Below are 22,622 nucleotides of genomic sequence, written 5' to 3'. Positions count from 1 at the left end.
GACGAGGCTGGTGGCAATGGAGACAGAATGAGATGGATTTGAGCTGTGTTTTACAGTAGAATTGATAGAACATTCTATTAGACTGAGCACAGTGTAGGAATAAGAGAAAAGGGGGAATCAAGGATAAAACCTAGGTCTCTGCTTGAAAAAATGGTTTGAATGAATGGTGACACCATTCATGACGTATTGAGAATTGGTGTGATGTTCCACTCGCGAGAGAGAATTGGTGTGATGTTCCACTCGCGAGAGAGAATTGGTGTGATGTTCCACTCGCGAGAGCTCCATTTTGCACACATTAAGCCTGAGACATCCTCTAGCTGGAGGGATACAGAGTCTAGAGTTCCCAGTAGAGGGAGTCTGGGCTGGAGAGATGCACATTTAGGAGTCATCGTCAGGATATATAGTAGAGGTAATTTAAAGCTTGAGAACTAATTGAGATTGTACCAGCAAAGAGAGCAAATGTGCAGAGAAAGAAAAGGAAGGAAAATAACTGGAAGGGACAAAATGGCTCCGAAAATGCAGCTGCTCCCCTTTCCATCATCTCCCAGTGCCCTGCATGGAGAAAGAGCTCTTGAAATTAATCTCGAGTTAATTTGGTGGAGTAGGGAGGGGACAGTAGAGACATATATGAAAGCCCTAAATAGAAGCAGCTGCTGACTCTTCTGGTTAGTAATTTGATGACTATTTATTTAGCTTCAGTGGAATAATTTTGTTGAGTAGATGAATCAGTTTAAAATATTCTTATGCTGCACTGTATATACCTTTATGTCTTACGAATTTTTTTTAACTACAGGGGTAGATTCACAGAAGGGTATTTTCAGGTAGAATTGAAATGTTTTTAAGGTATAAAAATCTTGGATATGCCATATGCTTCAGTTTCAGTTAACCTAATGAGCAAATACTACTATTAAAATTCTAAAGCAGTATATATCTGTTAAAGACGAATGATCATTTCTATTCATGCTTTACACATTGTTATTAAATAAAGTAAAATTATACTGGCAGTTTACACATATTATGTCTGTGATGGTAAGTGACTTTTGGTTGACATTTACTGGAAAGCAATAATTTAATAAGACAATGATAGTTTTAAAATGAATTTTTTATGAACTCAGAAACTTCTGTTCATTCTCCTTATTTAGCCTTTAATCTTAGGGACTTATTATTTCTTTCTTTCTTTCTTTCTTTTTTCCTAAGGCATGAAAGAGATGAAAATCTAAAACATCCCTGTTATGGTCTGCACTGAAGTTACTAAGTTAAAAAACAAGTTCAGCAAGTTTTAAAGAAAATACCTGTTAGTTAAGTAGAAGGCAAATATTTTCCTTAGTGCTGAGTGGAAACGGGAACGTTTCATATGACACATCAATGTTCCATCGCTTCTCACCTGAAGCCTTTTAACTCAGAGAAGACGAAAACAACAAAGTAATGAATTTGAAATGAGAATTTACATCAGCAAAATATATTTTTTTCACAAAATGCAGAAAAAAGAGATAGTGTTATTTTATTCAGCATCTCCATACTTTTTCATGTAAAATACAAACTCATGCAATTATTTTGGATATGTTTTGACTAGGATGGAATAATTAAGGATAATAACTAAAAAGAATATGCTGAATGAAACAAAATAAGGAAGATTGGGAAAGGAAGTACAGTGTTGTAGCCAGCCCCACCGTGTGTCTGAGGTGGAGGTGGAATTGGCTATTAATTTCCTGGATTTCATCTCATGCCTAAAGTGGCGCTCACGAAGACTTGATTTATCTCTGGAAAACATGAGATGTCTGGACATGTTGCAACTAAAACAAGGCTTTGGGGATGAACCTCTAGAGCAGAGAGGATTTCTCTCAACAGTGGTGCTAGTTCAAGGGAACTCTACTTGAAAACGGGAGAGTACAGGTGTTCAATGTTAGAGCTGTGAAAGAATTGTTCATGAGGAAGGTAGATTTCTGCCAGTTGTGGTACCTTTAACCCAGCTCCAAAGGAAGGTTGCCCCAGGAAACTAAATGAAGAATTCACATCCAAAATTTGTACAGGAAAAAACTGGGCTCCCAGCCTTTCTGATCATGAACCTATTAAAAGAACTGTTATCCTGGCTGGAGGAGAACCAGCCCACCCCTACACATACCCATCCTTCTTCCTCTTCTGCTAAGGGAGGTGGAAAAACCACGGGAAGAAAGGAGGCACAATGCCTCCATTTGCCTACATCGCCAGGAGCAACAGGGTTCTGAAAAGGAGGTCAACAGAGGCAATGGGAGTTGAGTCGCTATTTTGACTCCTGTGTCTGTAGAACAAAGCTTTAATGATGCTTGGAAACTGGGTGAGATAGGCTGGGCCTTGCTGAAGGAAAGAAGGTTGTAAAAACTTGCAGTTTAAAAAACAATCAAAAACTTATAGTTATGATGTCTCACCCCTTCACCCCTGCAAACATATTCTCTCATGTTGGTAAAAAAAAAAATACATATCTCATTCAGGGGTTATATTAAAAGTATTTAATACCATTATAGTCCAGGTACCAACAAATTAGAATGGCTGTTCCAAAGTCTTGGAACAGATCCTAGAAGACATGTGCTGTCCCAACATTAATACTTCATTTTCTAGACAGAAAAAAGATTTTGGAAGAGTGGACAGAGTGACTAGGGAGTCAAGGGGCTCAGAGCAGCAGCTATTTACTAACTAGTTCAGAAGAATTCAATATTTAATGACCATTATGGCCACATTAATGCTTGCCAGATGAATAGAAGCTCTGACCAAATTAGATAGCAGTTCCCAAATGTTCTTTCCTTCTTGAAAACTTGAATCAATGGTGTGCAGCATATTTTTTATGTTTTAGTTCGATGTATTTCAGCATGCATCCTTGGTCATTCATCAGCTATTTATTTTACTAACATTAATTTTGATGGTAGAAAAGATTTTAGAACTACTACTTTCTTTATACTTCAGATCTATAAATTAAAATTGAATTATTATCATATAGCTTTTATAGGCCCAAATAAAGATTCCATTTATGTATTGAAACAACATTTTAATATATACATGCATTTGAAATACCTCAGACCATTATGCATAAAGATTTGGGAGGAAACTCATGTAGTACAGCCTTTCCAGGCATGAGACTAAAAGAGGCAATCAAAGAGCAAATAAACTTTGCTTATTGTAAATTATAAAAACTGCTAAAAGGAAAGATTGACTTTTTTTTTTTTTTTTTTTTTTTTTGCCATTGATGCAAACAATTAAGTTGGAAGAAATCAAGTTGGATGTGCTGGTTCTGGAATAGACCTCATTTATGGTTCTGGGCTGCATGTCCAGATAGAATAGATGTTCGGACCATATAAATAGAGCACACACATTAAGTGGCTTTCCAGCACCAAAAGGAAATTTGCTCCTCTCCTCCTACAACCAACCCCCTTGGTGATCAAGGACCACATATTCCAAGGGCACCAAGGACTTGTGATTCTCGGAAGCAAGCCATCCAGCTGACTCAGTCCCATTTGATGGCTCAAAGCTTCCTTGGTTGTAGAAGAAAGGGAAAAAAATTATTAGGGAATTTGGAGAATGTTCTCTTTTAGAGAATTATAGGCAAAATTTAGTCCTCTTTCATGTACTTTTTCCCCGGAGATAGAAGAATGATTAAACGAAACAAAATGACTTCCACTGCTAGATAGATAGGTAGGTAAGTAGGTAGCTCCCTAGCTAGCTAGCTAATCTTCTAAAAATCAGGCTTGGATCATCTATGAGTGGTGGTAGTGCAAGACAATGTTCCTGCCTTTCTCCCTTCCAGCCATCTCATTAACTCTTCCTTTTCTGACTCCTCCTTTCTTCTTCTATATTTTAATCTCATCTCCTCTCCTTTTCCTTAATTCTTTCTCTCCTCTTCAGTGCTTCAGCACATATAACTAAGCACCATATTGGAAATTTGGGGGTATTTTTTGAGCATAGGAGATAAGGGTGTATAGGAAAAATTTTATAATGTGGGTATTGGAAGAGATTTAAAATGTTAAAATATTCAGCTTTTCTATAGTTAAGATCATCAGAAAAAACATATAAAAGGGTACAGATTAAACCAAATTTGTCTTTAGTGTTGCTAACTAATTAAACGAAGTGAATACCCATGATTTGTTTTATCATTTTTACATTAAGAAAATTTCTCAAATGGAGGATAATTACAGCTGAAGCCTAATTAGATGCTAACAGACCATACTCTTCTGTTCTGATGCATTAATGATTTCTTTTGTGTTATAATTGTTATATTCATCAGGGTGTGTAAAGTGTTTCTTTTGCAGTATTCATGTGGAGAATGCACAGTGCAAACTAGTGAATGTGACTCTTAAGAATGAGCCAGCTATTTGGAATGAGTTTGGTATTTCTAGCTGAATCCACTGCAGTTTTATTATCTGCATTACAAAAATTTCAAAAACATTTGGCACTGTTAGTTTTAGCAGAAAATAGATCTTTTTGAAAATCACACCTTTTAGTCAGTCTATTCAATTGACAATTGCAAGAATACTCGTAATGAGTTATTGATTACTGGCACAATAATTATTTTGTGATGACAATCAAGTTATAAAATCATATGATATTGTTATTTTTACCCTGTAAGTAAAACAATAATAGGTTGAATGCATCATAATTTATGGGCTTGAATCTGAATTGACAAAAGAAATGAGTAGCTACTAATTAGCACAGATTTATAGAGTACAATTGCACCTACAATGAATGTTCAGAGTACGAAATTTATAGGACTAAGCATGACAGTGGCTGCACAACACAATGGTATGTTTTAATCATAGTCATTTTCAAACTTGAAAAACCAGAGAAGAATAATAAAGAAAGCAAATTTAACACTTACTAATGCCTACATATATCCAGAGGAAACGTGAGTATTTGATTTATGTAACACACAAACCATTTCTAAATCTCTCTTAGAAACAGGAAGTTAGTTTTGACTAAAGAAAATATATAAACTAATATTATAAACCTAACACTGAACCTTAAAAATTGAGATGTGCTTTGTCATTTTCAAAACACTGAACTATTGTTATCAACAGAATCGGAGGGCATTCCCCATATCAGCACTTATGTTTAGATTTAAGAACAGGATGTTAAGTCATGGATATTTTACCTCTAAAAAAATTACTATGATACTCCAAAATTACTTTAAAAATTATCTGTTCCAGCTAGAAAGGACAAAATTTTAAATATGTGATCTAATTTCTAGAAGTTGAAACTATAATATCAAAATTAAAATTAATAGACTATTAGACATGAAAGCTCTTATCCCTCCAGATGGAGAGCTATTAAACAACTCTCCATCTCCAGGTTTCCTGGCTCAGAAAAAAGCTGGATTAGAACTTCCATTTTCTTCCTAGATCACTGGTCATTTCACCCACTATATAGACTTGAAGTATCTCAGATACAAAATTAGACTTGGAAATAAAATGATCTGCTAAAAGTAGAATTCTTTTGAAATATTTTCTCACAGTCTTTTTTCAAAACGTTAATTCAGTAATTCTTTCATGACCAGAGGCCATTTATCTTCAGAACTTTAAGTACACAAAACACAAATGAATGAACACACACATGTACACACACACGCAATATTTTTTACATTAAATCCTTATGTAAAAACAGATATCACAAAATCCTTATACTAAAGCTCATGAATTTTTCCTGACTCTCATTAGAGTATATTTTCTCTGACTTTGAGTTCCATTCTATCATCTTGGTTCTCCTAATTTTCTGCCCAAAGTAGATTATAAGATCCATTTCTTTGCTTTTGCAAGAAATAGAGCAGGGGATAAGGAAGAGGAGATCCATGAAGCTTGTAGTAAACACATTATGACCAGCAAAAATATAAACAAATCAGCAAAAACCATCCTGAGAGTGAGGATACAGAAAATATGTTATAAATTCACTTAGTAGAGAAGCTAATAATCTGCTTACCTCCATAAACTATGAGATCAACACTGAAAAGGGAGTTTAATGTATTCACAATTGTAACTCAAGCACATTTAAGCAAAAAACAAAAAACAAAAAAACAAACAACAACAAAAGAACAAAGACACAAAGACCACACTAATCTCTACTGGTCTATATGGGCAAGGGCTGGGAAAGTGCCCCTGCTCTAGGGCAGGAGGGACATGTCTGAAAGGCCGAGTCAGACTCTGACTTGTTTCTTGCAGGTTTTCCTATCCAAGGAGGTTCAACACTGTGTGTGTGTGTGTGTGTGTGTGTGTGAGAGAGAGAGAGAGAGAGACGTGCACGCACATGCACGCGCATGTTAAAAGGTGGTCATAGTGGTGGGGGCTAATGGTGCACGACATTCAGAAACTTTGTTGTTAAGCAAGTGGTAACATGATAGTGGTTAGGTCCATTCTTAACAGGTCCCAGCAAAGTAAGAAAGCAACTGAATTATAGGGAGCAAGATCCAGCCTCTGGAGGGAGATATCTGGAGGGAGATATTAAGAATAGGAATAAAGCTTAGCCGAGCAGATGAGATTTGGGGAAGGATTTCTGATTCCAAACTGGAGTGTTAGGTAGGGAAAGCAAAGGCAGCAGCCCAGAGTTAATGTTTGGCCAATAGTGTAGGGCCAATAGGGACAAGCCATAACTGGGAGACAAAGAGATTCTAGGAAGCCCTGACAGCAAGTGGGCTTGTCCTTCCCGTTGTATCATCTGCAACATCAGGGTTGTTTCAGGGACAGAGTGGGGTTGAGCATGCAGAAAAGGGGCATCAGGAATCAGCTGGGACTACAGGCGCATGCCACCACGCCTGGCTAATTTTTCTATTTTTAGTAGAGACAATCTGTTTCTCCTTATAGTCTCTCTCTTGCTCAGGCTGATCTTGAACTCCTGAGCTCAAGTGATCCTCCCACCTCGGCCTCTCAGGGTGCCAAGATTACAGGCGTGAGCCACTGTGCCCAGCTTCCTTCCTTCTTTTCTTTATCTCTCTCTTTTTTTCTATTACTTTATCATCTGTAGCCATTTCTTTAGTCCATTACAGATTTGATCCCATTTTGTGCTATTATTGGCAACTATATTATACATATATTACATTTCTTTGTGCTATTGGTCTAACAATTCTCTCTCTCTCTGCATAGATAGATGATATAGATATAATTTTATAAAGTTGCTTTTAAATCAATTAAGAGAAGAAAAGAGAAAAAAATGTATATTTAAAGTGTCATTTATAATCACACAATATTACATTAATTTTATGGATTTGAATTACTATTTGAGTTCATTTTCAGCTTGAAGAATTTCCTTCAGTATTTCTTTTGAGGAGGGTCTGCTAGCAACAAATTCAGTTTTTTTGTTTATCTGGGAAAATATCTATTTCACCTTTATTTTTGAAAGATAGTTTTACCTGATGTATGATTCTTGATTGACTATTTTTTTATTTAAACCCTTTGAATATATTATCCTACTGCCTCAAGCTTCCATTATTTCTTCTGAGAAGTCAGCTGTTATCTTACTGAGGTTTCCTTGTAAAGGAAATATCCTTTTTTCTCTTGCCATTTGCAAGCTTTTCTCCATGTTGTTGACTTTTAGGATTTATATCATGATGTGTCTGTCTGTGGGTGTCTCTGCATTTGTCCTACTTGGAATTCATTGAGCTTTTGGGATATGTAGTTTTGTTGTTTTGTTTTGTTTTTTGATAAATACATGAAGTTTTAAGTTATTATTTCTTTCAATTTTTCAAATCTTCTTTCTCTTCCCTGTCCTCCTGCTACTTTTTCATCATGCATATGTTAGTGCACTTAATGATGTCCAATATTTTTCTGAGGTGCTGTTTAATTTTCTTCATTCTTTTTTCTCTTCTTTAGTGTATAATCTCTTTTCAAGTTTTGTAGCTCTTCTACCAGTTCAAATCTACTGTTGAGCCCCTCTAGTGAATTTTAAAAATTTCATCTATTGTACTTTATTTACTGCAGAATTTCCATTTTGTTCTTTTTTGTCATTTTTAACGTCTTTGTAGATATTCTCTATTTGGTGTGGCATTGCCATCACACCTCCCCTTACTTCTTTAATCATGCTTCCCTTTGTTCTGTGAATATATTTATAATGAGCACATTGACATGTTCTTCCGTTCAAGCCAACATCAGGTCACTGTCACAGGCAGTTTCCGTTGTCTGTTTTGTTTTGTTTTTTCCCAGTGTATGAGTCACTCTTTCTTATCAGATCTCATAATTTTTAGTGGAAACTGGACATTTTAGATAATATATTTTAGCAACTCTGGATACTGGTCTTCTTTCCCCCTGTGGGGATTTTTATTGTTATTTGTTTATGTTTTTAGTGACTGGCTGGATTATATTAGTGAGGCCTGTTTTCCTCTACACTGTTAAGCCTCTGAAGTTGCTCCTCTGGGAAGCACAGCTTTGGTTTTGCTCACAGTCACCCTGGTATGACAATGGTCCTAGTAGTAGAGCTCTCTTCTATTCTTTTCCTGACCACAGGAAACCTCCACTAATTAGCTAGGCATGGTGGCCCGCACGTGTAGTCTCAGCTACTCAGAGAGCTGAGGTGGGAGGATCACTTGAGGCCAGGAGTGGAGGCTCTAGTGTCCTATGATCATACTTGTGAATAGCCATGGCAGTCCAGCTGGGACAGTGTAGTGAGACTCCATCTCTTTAAAAAAAAAATTACCCGCTGATTGTTGCGTCGTTTTCAACAGTGCCCCAGGAATATATTGCCCTAGAAACAAATCCAATCAAAACATGGCTTTTTTGAAGAAATATTTTCTGAAGTGAGTGTTTGATATTTGTTCTGACTCCAGAATGACTCCTCCCAGCTGTCTGAAGCCCAGGTTCTCTCCTGCAAACTATTTGCATACAATGTAGGCTGTATCTGTCTCTACTGCTTTTGAGAGCACCGTTAGGCTTAAATTCCTCGTTGTGTGTTGTGTGGCAAGCGAGAATATGCAAACTTCCCCCAAAGGCCAAGGGAGCTGAAAGGCTGAAGAAAGAGACCGAAGAATCCAGTTTCTTAGCAAGAAATATTTAATAAAAAATAAAAATAAAATAAAAAAAGAAAGAAATATTTAATAGGGAGATATGAACAGGAACGATGTCTTGGGTAGCCATGAGATGATGGATCCCTGCACCCACCTTCCAGAAAGTATCCTTTATATAACAAGCTTTTATGGTAAAGACATGTGTAGCTGGTCATGCCTGAGACTTTCTTGCCAAAACTCATGACCACTGGAGAGCATAGATAAGCATCTTTCAGAGGGTGTTATCTATGCTATGAGCATTGTTTAAAGACCTTACTGCAAACCACCTTGGTACACTGGGGTCAAACATCGATAATCATATCAGTTTCACTTCAAGATTGCATCACTCTTCCCATGCAACTGACTGTCTTCCTAGCCCATACTTCTCCATTCTCTGTTGTAAATGAAATCAGATCCTTTGGGAAGAGATTAGGAGCTATCTGTTTTATATCTTGCTTTTACACCCAGGCAAAACTCTGAGGCAGAGCTCTGAAGACAGTGATGGGAGCAATGGCAAACTTCTCTGAGTGACACTCCCACCCTAGGAGCTGAGTGATCAAGGTGGGGGCAGCAGCCTGAGGTCCTCTTGGCTTGCCTCTCTGAGCATAGATTTACCATCTCATGAGGTGGGCAAAGACCATGGGGGTCCAAGTATCCACATTGTGCCACACTCAAGGACTGGATGAGTCTGAAGGAGGAAGAGAAAGGTAAGGAGATGTCATTGGTATGAAGGAAAGGTGCGTCCTGAGAAGACAAGAAAAAGTGTTCTTTTTTTTTTTTTTTAATTACTTCTATTTTCTGTTAGGCACCCAAGACTTTGGGAAAGGAAGTTGCTTTTTTAAAGAAGGAATCTTTTGGGGAAAAGCAGCAATTTGAGCATAGACAGCCTCAGAGATCCTCTTGCCTCCCTAATCCCATCTTTACAGCGTCTGATATTGTGAAACTACTTTTAAGCCCAGTAAAGACGAAGCTTTTATGAGATCTTTAGCCTTGCCAAAGTAGATGTAATGTTTGCTAGGTGTATTTTTCTCTTAGTTAAATCTCTTTCTATAACCTTCTATTATACTCTTGAAAATAGAGTATTATTTTCTGGGTGTGCAGCTTTGCTCTGTGTATATGTGCTGCATGAGCTTCAAAGGTAAGTCTGGCAGGGCACCCCTGAGGACTAGTACAAAGCTCTACTGAGTCCTGGGATGGCCCAGACTGGGAATGATGATCACTTAGGATGCCTGGGGGGAGTCAATAAACACAATGACTGAAGAGAGGAATAAAGCTTGTTGTTAGGGAAATGGCCTAATGTCAAGTCCAAAAATGAGCAAAAATGAAAAGAGAGACAAATAACAAAGACAGAGGCAGGGACACCACAATTTGAACAATATCAGAACTTGAAGAGCTGGTTGCAAAAGTGCTTCAGAACAAATGCACAACTGTGGTGGAGTGCCTGTTCTCTTCAAGTTTGTAATGGAATACAGAAATGAGCATAGTGGCACATCAAAGTAGATGTGCATTATACAGGCTTTGATGATAATCATTGAATCCTCCAAATGAATACTCTGGGCCCCTGGAACAGGGTACTATAGACATGAGGAGGATACTTTAATGCTGTGGTCAAATTTAAGTTCCTTATATTTCCTTTGTGTTCCTATACCTTTGTGCTTCGCATGTATTTAATTGCTGAGTCTTTGAAATGGCTTGGTATTTCCCCATAGAAATTGATATTTCTAAAAATATGTCCAATTATTAGGTCTATTCAACATTAATAAGATTCTATCTCTCTCTCTCATACACACACATACACACACACACACAGAGAGAGATACACACAGATTGACTTGATTAAATATATTCAGGAAGTTCTGGGTTATACAAGATAAAAGAAATTTCTTTCCTATGGGGGTTCTCAGAACTTCCAATATGCTACAGAGTTTGCAAATGTTCCAGGAGGCAAATACAATAGTTAGCATTTCCTAAATGCATTTGCCCATAGAATGTTCAAAAAATTAGTGCTCCACAGAATATTCTTTGTTAAATATTGCCAAATAATTGTCTCTCTACTGGTCTCCCTGTCTTCAGTGTAACCTACATACTATCAGAGTCATCTTCCTAACAATCATACGACCATTTATTTCTAGGCATTTTGTTAGGTGCTATCAGCTATCTGAAGACTCTGGAGTCAAACTACCCAGTATTGAACCTTGGCTCTGACCTTTACTAACTACATGACCTGTCTTAGTTTTCTCATATACGATATCGGTTGTTTTGAGTATTAAATTAATACTCGTATAGCACTTAGAATAGTTTCTGGCTTATAGTAAACACTATTTTTTGCTAATTTTTTTTTGAAAGAGCACCAGAATTTCTCAGAGGGAGAGAATTGTGTGAAAGCTGAGACCTCTAGGACACAGGCTGAAAGAAGACTACGAAACCAAAAAGATAACTATGTCATCTGCGTGAGAAATTACAAGGAACATGGAGTTGGGTTGTAAGGGGTGAGAGAGGTCAGAGAAGAGACCAGTCAACATGGGAACTGCAGGGAAAGGCAACTGGGAAGAAATAAGTTAGGACCATAGGATTTCTAATATTTGATCTTGAGTTGTATGTGATGCTGCTACAGAAATTTCTTTGGATTCTTTGAGACTTCAGTCAAAGGCTGCTAGGAACATAGGCTTGTGCTGGCTATATTTTAAGAGGGAAGAAATCTTTTCTTGAAGGCTTTCTTTCACCCTTCAGAGAAAAGAATAGCATGCACAGGTTGCAAGATGACCCATAAACAGATTCAGAACTCTAAAGTGTTCCCTCCTTCTTTCCTCATCCCTAGAGTCCCCAGAGGGATCTCGGGGGAAAACATTTTTACCCACTGCTTGTGGGAAAGAGGCTCAGCTTATTCCATTGAAACCTCAAAGGACACGGTGACCCCAGCTAAATTTAGGCTTATAATTACATACTACATAGTACTCATGACAATAGGTGGTAAGTATTCAGATAAGGAAACTGGGGCTACTGAGGTGAGATAATTTGCTCATTATCCCATTACTAACAAGCGGTAAAGGCAGCATTTAAATCCAGGTGTGTCTTCAAATTCCTGTTGTTGCTGGTTACATTCTTCTCTTACTTATATGAAAATGCTTCAGTGGCTGTCATTGCCTTCGAATAAATTGCAAAGCCTTTAAGAACTTCCTTAATCTGGAAGCCATAACCTTTTTAAATCTTAACATTATGATTCTTAAAACTAAAGTCTAAAGGAATTTCTCTGGGACTTTGTCTCTTGTTTTTGAATCTTGCTTTTTCTAGAGATCAGACTGTATCTCTCTGGATCAGCCTCGCCGCTGGGCCTTGGCAGAGAGTGGCTAAGTCACCTTGACGGGGAGGAGGGTCTTTCCTGGCCTGTGTGTCATTTTTCATGTTTTTCTGCTGCCTGACTCCCGTGCCACTGAGCCCTGTTGCCATTTGCTGGGCCTGTCTGTGGCTGCCATCTGTCTTCCTGCCGAGATCTCCACCTAGCGCCTGCCAACACATTCCCCTCATACTTGGTTCCGCTTGACTGCCGGCATTTACACTGCCTTTTGATGGGTCTTCACTCAAGTTCCAGTCACACCCTAATTGATTGGTCTAGTTTTTAGGCTCTGGCCGTCCATACTCATTCCCATAACTGAATGAAGCACGTTTGTGAAAACCTGGATGTGTAACAAACGGGATAAGTTCATGGGATAGTTGGGAACACTGGCCTGAACGGAATGAAGGTTGTAGAGAGAAGGGGAAAAGGGAAATGATTTATAATGTCCTTTGTGTATGTGTAAGCTGGTGACAATAAAAGGAAGAAAAGGTCAGGAAGGAGCGTAGACTTAAGTCACATAAGTTTTCTTTTTTTTTTTTTTTTTTTTGAGACAGAGTCTCACTCTGTTGCCCAGGCTAGAGTGAGTGCCGTGGCGTCAGCCTAGCTCACAGCAACCTCAAACTCCTGAGCTCAAGTGATCCTACTGCCTCAGCCTCCCGAGTAGCTGGGACTACAGGCATGCACCACCATGTCCGGCTATTTTTTTCTATATATATTTTTAGCTGTCCATATAATTTCTTTCTATTTTTAGTAGAGATGGGGTCTCGCTCTTGCTCAGGCTGGTCTCGAACTCCTGAGCTCAAACGATCCGCCCACCTCGGCCTCCCAGAGTGCTAGGATTACAGGCGTGAGCCACCGCGCCCGGCCAGTTTTCGTCTGCTATATTCTCGGTTTTTATGTCTGACCTGAGGAAGGGCTGTTGAGACCTGGGTCACCAAGTCAACATGTGGTCAGCCTTGCACCCCAAGCTGGCTGCTGCCACCCTTTAGGCCACCCCCTTCAAAGTGAGAACCGGCTCCTCTCCACATAGGCAGAGTTGGAAAGATTCTTCTCAGTGACCCAGTGCTAAGGTGACAGGGACTCATAAAACACCATCGATATAAAACTCAAAGCAAAAAATACATAATTTAATTTCTATCCATCATTTTGGAAAATATTACGCCGATGTATAAGTTTCCTAAATCAAACATATTACATCCCCCGTCTTTTCTCTAGGCAGTTATAGTGAATAATACGACTGAAAAGCCAAGAAAGGTAACAGAAATGCTTGTAAGTTATTAAAACTAACTGTATGAGTTATCTATGGATGTCTTATGTCCCTGACATGATATATCTCGCTTTATTCCTGTGAGTAATAAGTGCTTAATGTTGCTTTCAAAGAAAGAAAACTGACCGTACAGAGATAATAGAACACAATGGCAATTGTTAGAAATGATATTATATTTCTTCTTTGCAGTGAAAGCAAATGCAGCATCATCACTAAAAGAAAGCAAGGAGACTAGCTTTTATTCTTATTCATCAAGCAATCATTTGTGCACTCACACCATGACATTTGAAATGAATTCACAACATCTCCAGTTTGCCGTTCATGGTTATAGCTGGTACACATACACACAAATAATGATGTAGGAATAGAAAGTCTAAATTTCAATGATAAAACTTTTGTAAAGGCTAAATTCAAACCACAAAATCATGATTGTTTTTGTTCCACAAAATGGTTGGTTTATAATAGGTGGTAGGATGGGGACATGTGAGTTTGTATTAGCCACTGAAAATCATTTTTAAAATAAAAGATTTTTATCTAGTGTAAATAAATAAATGTTTTATTTAGTGCAGTATTGAAGTAATCCGAAAGTTTTAAAACAGCAAGAAAGTTGGAGGAGCAGCAAATGAAGACAAATGTCTAATATTCCTAGCAGCTATTTGTGTATCATTTTCTAGTTGTGCTGTGGGCATGACAAGAAGCTGATGTAGTGGTATAACAGAATAATTCTTAAGGATCTTTCTATGAAAAGTAGAATTTGGCAGCTCTTTGTAAATAGACTGGTATTCCTTCCTTTCCTTTGCAGTTTGTTTCAAAGAACTATAAAAATTAAGACTTCTCACAAAAGCAAAGAGTTCTTAAGTACTATAAGTTTTGCTTTCTGAAGAGGAAGTATGCTAATGAAATTATAAATTTTTTGAGAGTCAAAATACAGATGACTTTTTACAAAGAAAATAAACTAACATTGCTTTTTTGTTCCAAAAAAAAAAAAAAAAAATTATGGTAGAACTTTTGGTGTTCTCAGCACAGTTCTCAGTTTATAGTAACATTTCAATAAATATTTATTGAATACTACTGAGTTATTTATACCAATGTATGAGTACAAATCCCTGAACTTTGTGTGGAGGCTGGGTTTGGATAAACTTTAAGAGGAAAATGTTCTAGGAGTTTATATGAGGGTGCTGATTTGGGCAATTCTTTAATCAATAGTGTGGTATATAAATGCGAATGAGGGTATGGACAGTAAGCTTATGGCATGGGATGGAAATGATGTGATCTGAGTTTTCTTTGGGCTCTCTGCTATTGCCAGCAGGTTCTTGCTTCAGAACGTTTGCTAAGAACCTTTGCTAAGTAGTGCGACATAAATGGCTGGCTGACACCTGGGTTGCTTTACAAGTGAGCAGGAGAGAGGATAGTAGCATCCATTCCTTTCTTTATCCCCCAGTTCAAACAAAAATCTGTGTTCAGTTATCTACCCTCCTCTGTTTGGCCCTGTGTTTTAGAGAGGGGTTGCCTCAGGCACAGGGAATGCATCCTGACAGGTTTAAAACCAGTCATGGTAGAACCGTACTTCATGCCAATACTTGGTTCATATGTGAGTGTGTGACAGGGCTTTGGCCAATGAATCAAAAGGGATAACTCCGGGGAGAGATTTACATGATCCCAAGAGAGACCCATGGGAGGAAATAGTTTCTTCCTGCTCTAGAAGTAGTGGTAACTGAATGAGATGCCTGGGTTTGCACAGCAATCTTCTGACCATGAAAGTAGGTAGCCAACGACAATATGATGACACAGTGTGTATGTCAGGAGGGTATGTGAAACAGTACATTAACTTATTTTGTGGCACTCTGAGTACATTTTTAGTTTGCATAGGGTGGTCATATTTAGCAAATAAAAATGCAGGATGTACAGTTAAACTTGAATTTCAAGTAGACATTGAATAATTTTTTAGTATATGTATGTCCAATGCAGTATTTGTTCCATGTAACGTTTGGGACATGCTTATACCAAACATTATTTGTTGTTTATCTGAAATTCAAATCTAATGAGGCATCTTGTATTTTATCTGGCAACCCTAAGCTTGCAGTAGAGAGCAGTCTAATTAATTCAGTAACAAAAGATTTTGCTCGGGTCCTATAGTACACTCTTTCACAAGTGAAAGGGGAAGATAGCTCTACCAATCATAGTTTGAATGGACATATCTGAAATTCAGTTTCATATTCCCAAGAACTCCTAAGAAAGGCCTAGAATATTTTTCTTCCTGAGGCTTGTCAATGAATCCCCACTTAGATTTGCAATTTTATTGTAATGCACATCAACAGTGCAAAGAATCAGACAGATCTCAGTGGAAATCTCACCTTCTGTAACTACTACCTGCGTGGCCTTGAGAGAAATCAGCTGAGTGTCAGTATATCACGGTGTGGTTATGAGGAAGAGAAATTAATAAGATACATTTTGAGAAGTACCTATCATGTCAGGCACCTATAGCTTATTCAAAACATATGAGGTGTCTTTCCTGAATTAATAGTGAAGAACTGGCTTAGGTGTACTTGTAAGGGTCTTATACTAGGAAGCAATAGAAGCTCATCCATCTAACCAAACATCTATGCTGCTCTTTCCTTCTCCACGACTTGAACAGAATGAGTGGAATAGGATATGGGCAAATGAGGTCCCTTATGGAGTGAGGAACTTGTATTACCTTCCTGCATAGCTGAGTTTTTCTCCCGACTCTAGGACTGACAATGCACAATTGCTTGTCAATATTTATCTTATTGTTATTGATATTATTATATAAACAGGAAAAAACAGTTTTGCCTTTTCTTGGAGGGTGAAGACTTAGTATCTTCAGCATGAGGCACAGTAAGTGCCACATACTCAAATGATACATAATGAAGCACACATAGCCACAGAATTGGGTTCCTGACTCAGGGGCGATGAATAGACCATACAGTCTCCTTAATGTATTATTCCACATTCAAATTTTTACGTGCTTATTGTGATTTTTCTATCCTTCTTTTGTGCTCAAAAAAGCAGTTCTCACAGAGAAAAATATAGAGCCTGCAGAATGACAGCTGTGATGTCAAGTTTTACTGTACTTCTATAATCCTGGGGAAGAGAAGAATTGGAGAGGGAGGGAAGAGCAGCTGCCCTCAAGTAGTTGAAGGGCTGTCATATGGGAGAAAGGCTCTTGCTCATGCTATGGACTCCAAAGGGCAGAACTAGTGTTGAGGGGTAGAAGTTAAAGGAGGTAAGGTCAAGTTTAAACAATCACAACTACCCAGTACTGCAATGGTTCAAACATGGTGAGGTCTCCCATACTGAAATATTGATTCACAGTCTCTGATGACCATTTATCAGGAATAATAGAACAGTAACTTACAGCTCTGTTTTCTTCTTAACTTGTAAACTGGGGATATTAATCCCAATTTATCAACTCACAGGAGAGAGATTTGATCCAACTAATTCTAAAGAGACTCTTTTGCTAGTTTTTAGGCAGCTGTAAAGCCCTAGTTGCAGTGGTTTTCAAACTTTGCTGCGGACTAGAATTACCTTGGGAGCTTTGAAAAATCTGTATGCCTAGGCCACACCTGCAGAGATTCTGATTTAAGTGGTGCGTGGTACGCCAGATCATTAGGATTTTTTTCAAAGCGCTCCAAGTGAGTCTAATGTACAGCAATTTTGAGAACCACTAAACTAGCATACTAGTTAGAGTGTCATGAATCTAGATTTTAGTTTGGAATCTGGTTGGACTATAAATGTAATGTTGAACAATTCCTTTCACTTCTCTTGGTTCCATATTCCTTATTTACCAGGAAGAGGGGGGACATACGTACTTTAGAGCATCTTCCTCTAAAATTGTATTATTCTAGGGCAGCTGAACTCCAAAAGTTTATGAATTAAGGAAAAGGCACTTAACCACCTTCTAGAAATAGAAGAGGATCTTTTCTCTGAGACATGTGAATTGTTGGCACTCTTTTTCTCAGTTTGTTTTTTGTTTTTGATTTTACTCCTGGGCTCAAGTGACCCTCCCACCTTAGCTTCCTGAATAGCTGGGACTATAGGCCCTCATCACCACATCTGGCTAATTTTTCTATTTTTTTTTTTTTTTGTAGAGATAGGATCTCTCTATATTGCCCAGGCTAGTCTTGAAGACCTGGCTTCAAGCTATCCTCCCACCTTGGCCTCCCAAAGCATGGGGATTACCGGTGTCAGCCACCCCTCCATGCCCAGCCTTTTTTTCTGTTTTAATGGCAGTCATAGACTCCCCTAAATGTGGGGATGTTTATATCTCTCAGAGGAATGTGTGGCACTAAGGGTATGCGTGTAGCTGGTTGTTTCAGCAGTCCTTTGCTTAGAAAAGGCATACACCCTAATTTAAGCAGAAATTGAGAGAGGCCAAAGTGGCTTTCTTTGCTATTCTCCATGATTCTAGAAGCTGCTATCAGCTTCTAGATAACTCTGTTATCAGAGTTGGAGTCATCTGATGGATGTCTAGACATTTTTCTTGGTACTTTGTGTGCATGGCTATACTTCTTTATACTCTTTTGAGTTTCTGTCTTACATACTGCTTAGTGACTTGCTTAGCAAGAAATTTTCCTAGCCTAACCCAGGACACTCATGTTGTCTTTTGGTTTTGACTTTACTTCTTCCCAAATGAGACTGCCTGTCTCACTGTCACTCTGGTCACGCAGCAACTGACCCTAGACAGGCAATGATAGACACAGGTCCGTAATTTTCTTTTTTCCTGCAAGAAAATTTAAACACTCCAATTGTTAGGTTTTCTCAAAGATGTTGCTTGTATTTCAGGGAACTCATATTTGTTGGTAAAGTTTTATTTGCCATACAATGTGCACAAAAGTAATTGTAGAAATGCACACTATTGAGAGGCATACAACATTAAAATGTTACGTGGAGAATATGATCCAGTGGTTTTTTTTTTTTTTTTTTTTAAGTGTGAAACTTCTTCCTTATAAAAAGGAAGATACTTTTGGATGGATGGTCTCCTCTTATTACTTTAATACTCCACGAATTTCTAGTTTTAAATAATGCAGTTTTCCAAAGACCCACTACTGTGTACATATTTCAACATCACCCAATTAAAACTCAAAACAATTTTATTGGAAGAAATTTTGGGTTACTTTTTTAAGAGTTAAAAAATCTTCCTTCTTCCCGTTCTGGATGTCAGACTGGACACGATTACTCTGATGTTTCCGTAAATGCTGTTAGTGCAGTATGAAAGTGGGAAAGAACTGTTTTTTTTAAATTAGGGAGGGCAACAAAGCAGTAAGAAGGATCATAGGGCACCATGTTAATGACAAATCACAGGAGGTGGCTCCATAAAGGTTGTGAAAACTAGTTTCTCATTGCAGGAATTGGGCTGGGCCACCCCTTCACCCCCCTTCTCAAACACAAATATTTTCATATAATAAAAGCCTGTTTCCCTATGGTTATAACCCAGCCTCCATTCCTCCGACACCACCATTTTAAAGGGGTTCACTGCGCGGACTTCTCCAAAGTTCCTAGGCTTTATCTCTTTCGGGACCGCGTCTCGTAGAGGTGAGCCGTCCCTTTGGGGACCCACGCCGAGTGAGGGGGACAAGAAACACCCACTAGGACCCAACCCCGGCAGCCAGCGGCTCGAGCATGCGCTGAGAGTTTGTGCAGCTGGCCCTGGCTGCCGCCGTTGCCTCGTCCGGACTTGGCGAGGACTTGGGAGGGACAGCGGCGTTGGGAGGTGGCTTAGCGGAGACTTTCCAGCAACTGCTGCCCAGGACTCTTTTTTTTTTTTTTTTCTTTTTCCCAGGAGGCGGCGACGGCGGCGGTGGGGGGAGAGGAAGAGAAAGAAGCGTCTCCAGCTTGAGCCAATGCAGCCCTTCTGCTCTTCGGAAAGCGCGTCTCTGCCCTGATGAGCCCCCGCCGTGCGTCCCCGACTGTCCCCCGGCGGGAGTGGGACACGCAGCCCAGCGCCGACGGTGAGTGGCCGCTCGTCTCTCTTCTTTCCTGCCTGCTGTCCCGCCAGCCCGCCGGCGGCTGCCCTGGGCGCTGTGTGCTAAACTACTTAAAGGCTGGCTCTGGAGCTCCCGGCCGCCGGCGCTTCCCCCCGCGCCCTGCCGGGGGCGCGCGGACGCGGTGGCCGGGCTGGTGACCGCGCTCGCTTTGTGCTCCGCGGGCGGCTCGGAGCGCGGGGTCGCGGCAGCGGCCGGGGCCGGGGGAGGGGGGCTATGAATGACTAACCCGGCGTCTGCACAGCTGCACCGGCCCTAATTCCCTGGCGCTCCGTCTCTGCCCCCCGCCCCCCGCCCCGGGCTAATCCATCATTCTGGGGCCGAAAACATCATTTCTCACGTTCTCCCAGAGAAACCCTCATCGCCGGGAGAAATCCCAGCTCCGCGCGGCGCCCCCTCCAGTCCCCTGCGTTCACCCCCGAGCTGCGGGACGGGGTAGGCAGGATGCGGAGTTGGGGCGCCCAGGAACTGTCCTATGGAGAAGGATATTCGCACCCTCGGACTCCCTGGTGGCGCCTGTGACGTCTCCGGGGGGCACTGTGCTTTTTAACCTTCAGGACAGTTCGGAGCAGAGCTGTCCCCGAGGAGGGGCGTGAATTGAGGGAGGTTTTCAAGAGCGTCTCATCAGAATGCAGAGGGCCCCGCTGCGTGTCCCCTGAGAATGGGAGTTCACTGTGCGCCTTCATTCATCCGGAGAGTCAATCTTTTCTTTTCCCAGCAGGTGTTATCCGAAGCCGGTTTGGAACTTTTGGGAGTTTAGTTACTATTATGGCTTTAACAAATGAGTTAGTTATTATTATGGCTTTAACAAATGAGTTTTGATGAAGCGATGTCTGGAATGAGGTGGTCTCCGGGACCCTCCGCACCCGGCTAAGGGCTGGAGGAGGGGGAGGGAGGGGCGGGCGGTGCTCAGCGCGGTGGTGAGCAGTCCCCGTTCTCCCTGCCACCTGCAGATCGCTGCCGTTTTGCCTTCGAGGGTAGGATGTGGTGAAAGGATGGGGCTTCTCCCTTCCGGGGCTCACAATGGCAAGAGAAGATTCCGTGAAGTGTCTGCGCTGCCTGCTCTACGCTCTCAATCTGCTTTTTTGGGTGAGTCAAGCAGTTCTATTGCACCAACAGGTGGCAACGGCTGGCTCCGTTTTTTGCGGCCACCAGATAATGAGCCAAAAGGCATGGCTAAGCATTAATTAATTACATGGGATAACACCCTCTGTTTTTTAGAGAAGTAAAATTTGACCTTCTTAAAATGCCTTTGATCTAGCTCAAGTTCCATTTGTAATTAGAAAAAAGAAATCCACCCCTGGATACTAGTGGCAGTAAAATTAGACTTGAAGTTAATCTGGGGATATAAATAAATGCACGTGCTTGTACTCATAGATAAGAAAATTATGACATACTAGTTAGGGAACCGGTTATTTGCAGGAATTTTAGATAACTGTGCAGGCCATAAATTGTTTCTCTGTGTCACTCTAGACTGTAAAATCTGGTTGGGGCAAGTCTTAATATGTTTTTTTGTGTGTGTGTGGTATTTAATACCCAGATAGCCTATCAAAAAACTGGGTAGATTTTTCTAGGGGTTTCCGTACAGTCTGAAAGGTGGTTTTCATGTAACTATTTCTAAATTGGCAAAGTTTAAGGAATTTTGTGTATGTTTTTGGAAAATCTCATAGCCATTTAAGGAAATAAAATACATAAAATTTAACAGGCTCATGGAAATCTTTATGCTCTATGAGTAGTGACTTTTTATGCTTTATGCCCAGGCATAGATGTTCATAAAGTGTTATTAAATAATCACATTACTATTTATAAAACTTAGGAAAATATAAAAGTTAAAACTGTGAAAGTTGCTTCATGAGGTTGTCATGCTTAAGCATATTTAAAATTTTTTTGGTGTTCTTTTAATAATTTTATTCAAAGTTTGCTGCTAGAAATTTTAATGTGCAATTTATTTATTTGGCTGACCGGCTGGCATTGACCAGACCTTTTTTCATAGGGCTATTACCTGTGGTCTCTAGGGGATGACAGTTTGGTTGAACTGCTACTTATGGATGTCACCATTTTAAGGGACAAATTAAACTTTACTTCAGTGATGAATCTGAAAGATATCTAAAATGGCAGCATTTTTTTTTTTTAAATTAAAGCATGGAGTAGTTAAATTCACTATTTGGAAATATAAAATCACTAGGTGATCTTATTTATTATAGTTTTTAATTCTTAAAAGGTACATTTTAAATTAGATCATTAAATTCCCTGCTTAGCTATCAGGTATCAAGGTTTTGAACTGTTTCTTAAAAACATAGTAATTATCACTCTTATTTACTAGTTTTTCACTTTTCTACATTATGCTTTTTGATTATAGAATCATCACATTCTACTATTAAAAGGAGCTTTAGAGATGGCCTGGTTGAACTTCCTTCCTTTGTAAGTGAGGAAATTAAGCACAGGTTAAGTGACTTGCCAAAGGTCAAATAGTCCAATGGTGGCGGTGCCAGGAACAGAACTCAGCTTTCCTGCCCCTAGATAGTGCGTTTAACTTTACCCTTGCTGAGTTTTGAATATTGGAATTACTGAGATATTTTTGTTGCTCAATAGAGCATACAGTTATGGAAAATTTCTTAATAATTTGTATTGTGTGGGGGTAAAAAAAATCCAAATCATTTAACAAAGTATTGCTCTTCTTAAAAATGAAATTTACTTAAAAATACCTATTCCTTAAACTCCTTCAGGGCACTTTGTGTCACCAGAGAATGTAAAATGTTATTTCTTTGTTATTATCCTGCACTTAAACTTTGTAACTTTCTAATTTTGTGTATGTGTGTGTGTTCTCATTTATTTTGATTGCTTCTCTCTTTATCCAACTCTCTTCTCCCAATGTCACTTTCTCTCCAACAAAGCAATCCAGGTTAACCACCTAGTGTGCGTCTCTCTGCATTTTAATTTGTATGAAACAAATTTAAATGCAGATTTACTCCTTCCTATCCACATATATGTATATCCTTTAATATACATGGATATTCATGATTTTTTTGTTGT

General features: G+C 39.4%; 1 protein-coding gene across 2 annotated transcripts in view; it reads left to right on the top strand.

Annotated features, from left to right (window-relative positions):
- Positions 1-19,059: 19,059 nt before the first annotated feature.
- TSPAN12 (tetraspanin 12) overlaps positions 19,060-22,622 on the top strand; it is a 60,454-nt gene continuing 56,891 nt past the window's right edge. Inside the window, exons 1-3 of one of the 2 annotated variants that reach the window (XM_069461571.1) lie at positions 19,060-19,140; positions 19,388-19,556; positions 20,543-20,678. In XM_069461571.1, the coding sequence (XP_069317672.1) occupies positions 20,613-20,678 (66 nt within the window). In that variant the 5' untranslated portion in view covers positions 19,060-19,140; positions 19,388-19,556; positions 20,543-20,612. Of the gene's footprint in view, positions 19,141-19,229; positions 19,557-20,542; positions 20,679-22,622 lie in introns of those variants that run through there. The other variant, XM_069461572.1, reaches the window with a different exon arrangement.

Source organism: Eulemur rufifrons, chromosome 29 (genome assembly GCF_041146395.1).
Source record: "Eulemur rufifrons isolate Redbay chromosome 29, OSU_ERuf_1, whole genome shotgun sequence".
In the NCBI taxonomy this organism is placed as follows: domain Eukaryota; kingdom Metazoa; phylum Chordata; class Mammalia; order Primates; family Lemuridae; genus Eulemur; species Eulemur rufifrons.
Note: the sequence above shows the minus strand (reverse complement) of the source record. Positions and strands in the feature narration are given on the sequence as shown.